Source organism: Tenrec ecaudatus, chromosome 4 (genome assembly GCF_050624435.1).
Source record: "Tenrec ecaudatus isolate mTenEca1 chromosome 4, mTenEca1.hap1, whole genome shotgun sequence".
Classification (NCBI taxonomy): Eukaryota; Metazoa; Chordata; class Mammalia; order Afrosoricida; family Tenrecidae; genus Tenrec; species Tenrec ecaudatus.
This window is the reverse complement of record NC_134533.1, coordinates 15,096,391-15,107,307: the sequence shown is the minus strand read 5'-3', so window position 1 is coordinate 15,107,307 and position 10,917 is coordinate 15,096,391. Positions and strand designations below refer to the sequence as shown.

The window sequence follows — 10,917 nt, the reverse complement described above, 5'->3', positions numbered from 1 at the left end:
CACACTACAGAAGCACTTCAGTTACAGAGGTTGCTGGGAACAACTAAGTGTAATCACCTACAAACTTTGTTACAGCCGAGAGCTAAAGGAGCACTTAAAACTTACACAACTTGAGGCATGATTATGTTATTAAACCTAAAATTGAGACCCTCAAAAAGGAAATCTACAAATTAGTCTCAATCATAAATTCAATAAGACTATGAAAAATATAGCCCCCCAAAAGGATATAGCATCCATGATCATAGAGGACTCGAATACTTTCATGAAATGAAGGAAGGCAGAAAAAATTCTTCACATGATAGAGGTTGACTACAAAATTCTACATTAGCCTAGTCATTCATGGTGAAGTAATGAAAGATTTCCTTGTGACTGAAATCCTGGCTGTCTTCACTGTTATTCTTCACTGTGTGGTGGGTCACAGCCAACAGGATACACAAGTAAAATAAAATTCTAAGGAATAGAGAATCAATGTTGTCATTATTCACAGATTATATGATACTCTATAAAGAACAAAGTAAAAATAAAAGAGATAATCAGTGAGGGTAGCATGGTTTTGGGATTTTAAGACGAAGCTTTTTGGTCCTGTAAAGATTTATAGCCTCAGCCGACAGGGGTGGTGTGGCAGTTATATAATGTGGCAACTTGCAAAAGGGTGGAGTCTAGTCTGTCAAGCAGGTCATATTCAATGAGGTCTCTGTGATCTCCTGAGGCTTCTGGAAACTCCTGTTTTCCTTCTTGGAGGCAGGACACACACACTCTGCTTGTCTTCCTTCTGACAAGCCATGTGGAGACCTCCGGTGGAAAAAGAGCCCTGGAACTGAAAGACAAGCACATACTTCCACGACCACAGCATCCACAAGACTTTGTACCCAGTGGCCTGTGATCTTCCTGCATTCGGCATCATTGCAGGTGGTGCTTGAGTCTCAAGAGGATATTATTGAGTGGCATGGAACATATGGATGAATATTGGATTTTTGGACTTCATCTGGACAGGGTTGGATATTTTCTTAATATGCAGTTACTCTGTGATATAAAGTTCTCTATTATACACATCTGCGTGTCTCTGCATTTGTTTCTCTCACCTCCCAAGACACACAGGTGGTTATGAGTCAGAATTGACTTCTTGACAGTGACTTTGAATGCAATAATCAACTAGATTTTCATAAACACTCAAAACAAAAAGCACAGTAAAAACCTACTTTTATGGTAGCATCACAAAAAACATGCACTATCTAGAGAGGAATCTAACAAATCTGTTCAAAATCTTTGTGGAGAATATTTAATAAATTGATTGAAAAATTTTCTGCAGATCATCCAACAATGGCTGCAGCAATACATTGACAGGGAGCTGCCAGAGGTTCGGGCCGGATTCAGAAGAGGACGTAGAACAGGAGATATGAAAGCTGATGTCTGATGAATTTTGGCTCAAAGCAGAGAACACTAGGGACATGTTTACCTTTGTTTGTTGACTATGCCAAGGAATTTGACTGTGTGTGGATCACAACAAACTGTAGGTAACCTCAGGAGGAGTGAGAATTCCAGAACACTTCATGGTGCTAACCCAGAGCTTATACCTGAATCAAGAGGCAGTTGTGCGAACATAACACAGGAGTCTTGCATGGTCTAAATTCAAGAAAGATGCACCTCAGGGTTCTAGCATCTCACCATACGTATTCAATTTGTATGGGGAGCAAATACTCAGAGAAGCTGGATGATGTGATGAATGAGAGGGAGGCTTATTAGCAACCTGAGATTTGCAGATGACACAGCCTTGCTGGCTGAACATGAGGAGGACTTGATGCACATGCTGATGAAAATCAAGGATTGTGCTCTTCCATGAGTATTACAACTCAAAGTCAAGAAGATCCAAATCCTCGCCACGGGACCAATAGGTACCAGCATTATCCGTGCAGAAAAGATTTAAGTCCTTAAGGACTTTGTCTTGCTTGGATCCACTGAAAGCAGTAGTCAGAACATCAAAGCATGCATCACATTGGATAAGCTACTGCATAAGACCTCTTTGAGTATGGACAAGCAAGGATGCAAGACCTAAGCCATAGTGATTTCAGTTACTTCATATGCATGGGAAACTTGCACATTGACTAAATGAGACCAAAGGAGAATTGATGCATTTCAGCTGTGGTGCTGGAGAAGCAGATTGAAAGTACTATGGACTGTTAATGGGCCTTGGAATAAAAGCAGCCAGGCTCCCAGAGGTGAGGATGGGGAGACTTCAGTTTACACACTTTGCACGTGTTGTCAGAGAGCCCAGTCCTTGGGGAAGAAAATCATGTTTGGCAAAGTAGAGGGGCCGTGAAAAAGAGAAAGGCCCCTAAGGAGATGGATTGACACAGTGGCTGCAATCATGGGCTCAAGCAGAGGAACGACTGGGAGGGTGGTGCAGGACAGGTCACCGTTTCGTTCTGTTGTGCTGTGGGTCAGTGCGGGTCAGAACCGACCCCACGGAACCTAACAGCAACAACATCATGTTTTTCTTGTTCCCATCCATTCTACGGATCTGAGGCGTCAACACTGGGGACAGACGAGTCATGCTAGGCAATGTCACTTCACCACAGAAACAGGACTATTTTGAATCCAGATAAAAAGTTGAGTGGTTTTAGTTCTTAGAACCCAGAGCGAGCAGCTATACGAGTGCTCATGTGCAGGTTCTCCTGCAGGGGCTTCCATAGGTGGTCAGATCGTTTCCTGTCTCTGCCTGTGTTGCTGCTGCTCTGGTGGCAATGCCAAAGAGCCCTCGGAAGAAAGTGCACCATCGACTCTCCAAATAGTGAAACGGCCTCCTGTGTGAGGGTCTCTGTGACTCAAACACATTCTACATCTCACTCTTTCTACACAGGAACCCTGCCGGTGCAGTGAGTTACATGTTGGGATGCTAACCTCAAGGTCAGCAGTTCAAATATTAAAAATGTTTATCCTTTGATTTTTTTGCCAAACTAGATTATTTCAGTAATGAAAAGCATTTCGAATGAAATGATTCTGAGGCAATATGAATGATGATACAATTAGTAGGGACAGGTGTCCTGAGGGTTCTCTGGTGCAGAGGTTGCTGGATTGGCCCCGTTTCTTAAGACTCACACAATTACATATGTATCCACCAGATGGCAGTAGATACCGGAGGTGGGCTGGCCAAACCACAAAGGTACTCACTGCCACTGAATGGACTCATAGTGACCCAGTTGGACAGGACAGAACGGCACTTGTGGGTTTCTGAGACTGTGACACTTTATGGGAATAGAACGCTTCCTCTTTCAGATTGTCACTCATCCCTCAGAAGAAAAACAAAAAGCTCACTGCCATTGAGTCAATTCCAATGCATAGTGACTTTATAGGATAAGATGAAACTGCCCTGTGAGTCTGCGAGACTGTAACTGTTCATGGAAATTTAAAAACTCATCTTTCTTTTGTGAGGCAGCTGGTACATCTGAACTGCTGACATTACAGTTAGCAGCTGGGCTAGTCTGGGGAGACTAGAGAAACAAATCCACAGAAACTCAGATGTATATAAGAGAGAGTTTTATATAAAACATGAGTATACATTAAGAAAGCATCCCAACCCAGTGCTGTTCAAGCTCATAAGTCTGACATTAGCCTATATGTCCAACACCGATCTACAAAGTCCTCCTCAAACTCATAAAACACACTCAACCACGCCAAAAGAGGAGGAAAGCTGAATCAATGAGCGTGTTGTAAGCATCTCAGCGGAGGCAAGAATCTCCACATGGCTGCTCCAGCACCCAGGGTCACATCAAGGTAGGTCCATGTGGCTTCTGCTCAGGGATGTTTCGCAGGAACTGAGCCTTGCCACCTGAGGCAAAGAACTAACTAATGCAGCCACACACTGGTCTAACCATCAGAGAACAAGAGAGACCAGAGAACAAGAAAGGCGAGGCTCAATGAGCTGTTTATTGCTCTGCCCTTCAATTAATCCCATGCTTTTATCGGACAGGTTGGCGTAATAAACCTTAAATAGCACAGAGGCCCAACCATAACCCACTACCCCACAGGGACTGTGTTGTTATGTTGTTGGTTTCATTTCTTTAAATGGGCTCGGTGTGTGTACATAGCATATTACTTTTTTTTAAATCACTCCAGATTTCTTAACCCTAACACCTCCTTAGTGGTCTGAGTGGCTTCAAAAATAAAAAGGAGGCAAAGTAAATATGAAATTGCCTTGGAGCCTTTAGTGATGCATAATTTCATCACAACCAAAAACTGTAGGGATGGCGAAGGAGCAGGCTGTGTTTAATTCTGTTGTACAGAGTCTCGAGGTGGAACTGACTGCACAGCACTTCACAACCAACCAACCCTGGCTCTGCAGCTGGGCTGTTACCCCAGAAGGTAGAGCCTTGGGAGTAGTTGTTATGCAGTGGGCGGCTAACTGCAGGGTCAGCAGTTCAAAACTACCAGGTGCTCCACCAAAGAAAGGCTGACCTTCTTACTCCTGTAAAGACTTACAGTCCTGGAAACCCACAGGAGCAGTTCTACCCTGTCATGCAGGGTCGTTATGAGTTGGCAATGACTTGAGGGCACTGAGTTGTTGTTGTTTAAACAAAAAAGGTAGGTCAGCAGGTGGAACTCACCAGAGACTTCCTTTGGGGGAAAAATGTGAAAATCTGCTTCTGCAAAAATCATAGCCTTAGAAACCAGATGGAAGCAGGTTGCCTGGTTGCTGTGGTTGGACATCAACTTGATAACAGTGGGGTTGGTTTTCTGATTTGTCCTGCTCCAGCATCACCAATATTTGTTTCTCTTGCAATATGTGTTCCAAGTTAGCTATTTTCTCTCAGAGCCCCTTTTTGTTTCCTCACTTGGGATTTACTGGACCTTATCTTGTTTATTAACCTGCAAGCACTAAGCAGGGCAGCGTTTATTGTCAGTTCTTCCTGGGCGGTTAGCTCAGTTGAAGTTATTGAAACCAGTGGGAACTTCACTCTTTTAAAAGGGGGATCTCTTTCGGAAAGAAATTTCTGGGAAATGTAGGAGATTAGGTCCTTCAGGTTCATATATACAACTCTCCCTCACCATGTGCTGGAGCACAATTCTTTCCTTAGAGGAACCTGATAGAGATAGAGGAGACGTTACCAAGCTCTCCGTTCAATCTTGACTGCAACTCTGCTGCTCTTGATATTGTGCTGTTGTCAGGACAGTTCTTCCGCTGTCACAGGAGATAAAAGTTCCCTGAGTGACTGCCAGGGGGCCATCTAGCTTTCTCAGGATAGTCTGAGGTGGGAATTGTCTACCCAGAGCCTGCTATTTTCATTTTATTAATATTTACATTGTCGTTAGCAACAGTTCCCTCACACATTTTAAGGGTCATTATCTGGGCAACAATTTCAATTATTTCAAATTACTGTGTACCTCCTTTTCCTTATTTACACAGAAACCTTATTTACCTTAACCACAGTAACATTGATACATCTGCATGACAGGTGTCATGCACCTTCTTAGTCTGATTGAATCTGCTTTCCCCAGAAAGCAGAAACTAAGACAATGCTTTATGAATGGTGAGTATCATCCCAGATAGTGAAAGTGAGCAAGCAGAAGGGTAAGACATGAAGGAAATAAGATCGGTTTTTAAAAGGGTAACCCAATTGTTCACTGCAACAGACACTGACTTGCTCGATACCGTGGCACTGTCATCTAAGGAGCTAAACCAAGTGCATTTCGGGAAGGATTCCCATGAAAATTAGAGAAATCAGTGTTATCCTTCAGCTTCATTTGGTCAGCATCACGTGATCAAATAGTTGCCCTATTTTTACTTTTCTCATAGGTCAATGTTAAATAAGTATGACCATCAGGTGCAAGATAGGGACATTATCAGGTTCCAATGAGAAAATCACATCCTACTTTATTTTCCATGAAAATTGTTTGTTCAACTAAAAGATCTAGTAAGCATGAGCTTGAGTTCAGAGATACTAACAATGCCATTTGATGACTATGCCCTTGATTTGACCCTCCTGCAGTTCTGATTTCCACTTGTTTTCTCTGAGTCCTTCACACTTTCAGAAAACCCAGGGGGGTTATAAATGACAAGGATCATGTCCTGTATGAACTTGAATATCCTCAGATTTCTGGAAATTTTTCTTCTCTTGTAGTCTTACCAATAAACTGAACAGTTGTTTTGTGATTTAGCGGTTTTTTGTAGAATCATGTTAAACGCATCCAGCAGCAACCAACCCATGCTGCAGACATTGGAATTTCATACTTTTCATCTAAAGCTGAAATATACTTTTGAGCATTAAGTATAGAACCTCCCTTTCTATCTATCTCAAGGGAAAATTGAACCAAACACTTTATTTTGCCAAACAAAAATTGCTATCCTCAACTTTTCAATAGTACACCATTTTTACATATTAACTGCCTAGATTTAAGACAGAGAAATACCAACATTTTAAAAATTTCTGCAAAAGGACACAACTGCGTATATAGATATCCATAATAGTTTTATTGGCAATCAATCCAAATGCAAAATAAGATATATTGTTAAAAATATATAGCTACCTTGGGACTGAGTCATTAACTAATGAGAACATGTCCATTCATGTTTCATTTGCAAGAAAAAGTCACGCAATAGAGCCTAAATTCAGGGGGATGAAGAATTCTAATCCTCCCCCAGAGGAGAAAGGAGAGACAGCTATTGAGATACAGATACCCAATACACTCAAAGGGTAAAGAGTTTCATTTTTCATCTATGGTTGTATGTGTTTCTGTCCTGAATCTTAAGGCAGCCTGATCTCAAAACCATCAGGAAATCAAAGTAAAGATGAGAAGATAAGTTGGTAGGGAAACTAGAATACTGGGAATGTAAAAAACAGAATGCAATGAAAGAGAATGCTGACACACTGTGAAAAGTATAACTAATAGCACTGAGTGACTAGTGTAGAAATTTGGAAATTGGAGTCTAGATTGCTGTGCTCATGTTCATTGAAAACAATAGAATATTCTTTTTTTTGGGAGGGGGGACGTGAAAAGAAATTTCCTCAGTAAGACTCTCATTAAAAAATACCATAGATGAAAATCTAGCCAGATGTAGCAAATATTTTTACCAACCTCGCAAAAGCATTCCACAGATATTTTTAAGACCCCAAATTCCTGTGGCTAATTACTTATTTTGAAATAAAATACACATACTGTGCATACTATTGTCAGGAGAAAATCCTTTTCTTACATCTGATGAGGGCATCTTTGATTTCCTTATTTCGCAGACTATAGATCAATGGATTTAATATGGGAATCACGATAGTGTAGACAACAGAGACCAGCTTGCCTTGGCTAAGAGAATCATCAGAATTGGGACATAAATACACAAAGGTGGCTGAGCCAAAAAAAAGGCTCACTGCTGTCAAGTGAGAAGCACAGGTGTTGAAAGCCTTGGACCTGCCTTCAGCAGAACTCATCTTCAGAATGGTGGCAACGATATAACCATAGGATATCATGATAAGCAGGACAGAGGTCAGTCCATAGATCACTGTCAACACAGCAAATAAAACATCCATGTAAAAGGTATCAGAACAAGATAAGCTCACTAGTTGTGGCAGGTCACAGTAGAAATGGTTAATGATATTTGGCCCACAGAATTGAAGCTGAAGTAAGCCACAGAGCTGGGTTAATGAGCCCAAAGATCCAGTTATGGTTGATCCAATCAGCAGCTGTAGACACAGGGTTGGGGACATGATGGCTGTGTAAAGTAGAGGGTTACAAATGGCAGCGTATCGGTCATAAGCCATGGACACGAGAAGACAGCTTTCGATCAGACCAAAGCTAGTGAAGAAGAAGTACTGCACAGCACACCCCACAAAGGAGATGGATTTCTGCTCCTGGAAGAAGTCTGAGAGCATCTTGGGAGTCGTGGAGGACACATAGCATATGTCTACGAAGGCTAGTTTGTTGAGGAAGTAGTACATAGGTGTGTGCAAATGAGAGTCTATCTTGATCAAGATGCTAAGACCTAGGTTCCAGAAAACTGTCAGAAGGTAGATGCCTAGGAATATTGAAAAGAGGACGAGTGTGAGCTTTGGAAATTCAGAGAATCCCAAGAGGATGAACTTGGTAACAGTAGTTCTGTTTCTTCCTTCAGCCGTTGCCATGACACTCCTGAGATCTACAGGATGTTTTGTTATCTCGGTATTCTCAGGCTTTTGAAAAGAAATAGAACATTTCACCATTACTCCTTCCTCCAGTTTAAATTAGAAGAAAGAAGCTTCCTACATATGTTTATTTCTTACATTTTTGGAAATAAATTACTCAGAACCTACAAGCAGAGAAGAACATTCATTCAGTGTACTGTTCCACTTTCATTGCTTTTAGAAATGATATCATATCTTTGTTGTTGGAATTACTATCTATGGAGTTGGTTCTGAACCAGAAACTTATTTATGACCAGTCAATTTTGCTCAGTCGATCATACGATTTACATAAACATCATTGGTATGTTTCAGCACATCATTGCAGAGACTTTCCATCTTTATCATTTTTTCCCTCAATTTCACTGACTTTCTATTTGATAATCATGATGCCCTCTAATGACTGGACTTTTTGTAGACATGTCCAAGGTAAGCAAGATACAGTCTTACCTTCCTTGCTTCTCAGGAGCATCACTGTCGAATTATTTCCAACCTTGATTTGTTCATCCTTCCTGAACTCCTGGGGATGTTCAATAAGCTCTGTCAACAGCACACTTCATGTGCACGTTTGCCTTCGTTTAATGGTCTATCTTTTTTCTGCATAGGAGGTGATTGAAAAGACCAGAACTGGGCAACATTACTTTCATTGTCAAGGTATAATCTTTGCCTTTTACAAACTTTAATCTTATCTTTTGCAAAAGATTATGCATGGAACTTCCAAAAATCATGGAGCAGTGCCACTGTTGTTCCATTTAATTTTCCATGAATTTAGAAGTCCCTTGAATTATATGGAAATGATATATTAAACATAATATATTAAAAATAGTAAGCCTGTTAAGGAGGAATACATTCAGATGGGGATCAACATTAAACCTGGGCAAGAATTCAAAAATTGAAAAATGAAGCTACACACCATGATGAATTAGCATGGACCACAGGCTACCCAGGCCCAAAACAAAACTACTGGATTAAATATTTTAGTATTACTGTCAGATACATGAATTTGTTGTTGTTTTTAATGCAACATATATAATTCACAATAAGCACTGGTTGGTATTTGGATTCAGTAAGTTAGGAAAACAGTGAGTCTGTTTTTAGTATTAGAGACCCTTGACAAACAAGATTAACCTGGCCATAAATTATTTCATAGACCTCAGAGATCTAGAATAGTGGGCCCATCAAGGTGGAAAATCTAATATAAGAACGTATCAGTCCAGGTGGTAGCCTATAGCTGCACAGGATTATATAGTAACATAGCTCAGTGGTGACATAGCCATTATCCCATAGAGCATCAGAAAATCTAGCTACAGAGCCCTGTTTTTGTTAGAAAGTTAAGTTGATATGATCTGCCCAAGGAATTTCTAGCTATGCCTTCTTCACACTCTTTGGAATGCCTGTTATGCACAGTTCAATTGCACACTCCCTAGTGTTCAGGAAGGGAGTCCTGGTGCTGCAGGGCTTACATGTTAGGCTCCTGACCTAACAGTCAGCAGTGCAAGCCCACAAAAATCTCTGTGAGGGAAGATTGTAACCTGATGGTCATTGTGAGTCAGATTTGACTCAATGGGAGTGAGAGCGAGTGCTTTCAGTATTCATGAAACAGCTCCAAAACTTATAGCAAGAGCTGTGGTTGCGATATTAAGCAAAGTACAAACACCATAAAGAGATACAAACTAGTCATTCATAAAGAGATTCAATGAGACTAAGAAAAATTTTAGAGGTGGTCATAAAATTCAAAAGCCATGGAGGATTTTAGTAGTTTCATGAAATAATAAAGGAGAAGGTTTTCTTCAAATGATAAAGTTGTCTACACAATTCTACATTAGCCAAGTCATTCATTGTGAAGTAACCACGGCTGTCTTCACAGTTATTCTTCTTAGTGCTGTGGGTCACACCCAGAAAGGTAAATAAAATATAAGAAAGAGAGAAGCAATGGTGTCATTATTCACAGATGATGTGATAGTAAGAAAAGAAAAATTAAAATAATAGAGATAATCAAATTTTGGATAAATGGAGATGAGCCTTTATCCTCCTGCAAAAAGGTATGACTTCAGAAACCCAGTGGGCAGTATTTTTGTGTTGCTTAGATCAGAACTGACTTAAAGATAATGAATTTGAGTGCAATAATCAATTAGATTTTCCTAAACCAAAAAAGACAGTAAAACCCTACCTTTATAGTAGCACAAAAAAAACCTGAGGTATCCATGAAGGAATCTAACGAAAATGGTCAAACTCATTATGGAGAATGTCTCATTTTATAAATTTATTCAAAAACATTAGAAAGTAATCCAATGAAGTGATATACTGTGGTCTTGGTGCAGTGATTAAGTTAATTAAGTAGGCTCAATTTCACCAAAATCTATAAAATTCAATGAAATTTAGCTCAAAATCCCCATACGTAGGTGTTTTCCTTTATTTTTCTTCCCATTGAAATTTGAGATACTGAATATCTGATGTTCGTGACAGACTCAAAGCCATCATGTCTGCGCTCCACAAGGATAACTCATATTCATAAGATGTAGGCATTCCTAGCAAATGAGCTGATGCTTTTTTCCAAGTGGAACATGTGCCCAATTATCAAGTTACCATCTAGATTGATGGTTGGTCTCTTTGAGGGATAGTTCTGGACTGGGACAATGTTCTCTGCACTTGTCAGGTAAATATTCAAGAGCAGGCATGAGTTATGTAGCATGTTGAAGGTGAAATAAATATTTTTGCAGTGATAGTGTAGACAGAAGTAATGTGTTAGTGAAGTATCCTACAGCTGCCCATA

General features: G+C 40.3%; 1 protein-coding gene across 1 annotated transcript; it reads right to left on the bottom strand.

Moving 5' to 3' along the window:
* Nucleotides 1-7,166: 7,166 nt before the first annotated feature.
* On the bottom strand, nucleotides 7,167-8,108 carry LOC142446298 (olfactory receptor 5AN6-like). The gene has a single exon (XM_075548063.1). It carries the CDS (start codon nucleotides 8,106-8,108, stop codon nucleotides 7,167-7,169), a length of 942 nt encoding a protein of 313 aa, XP_075404178.1.
* Between the last annotated feature and the right edge of the window lie 2,809 nt (nucleotides 8,109-10,917).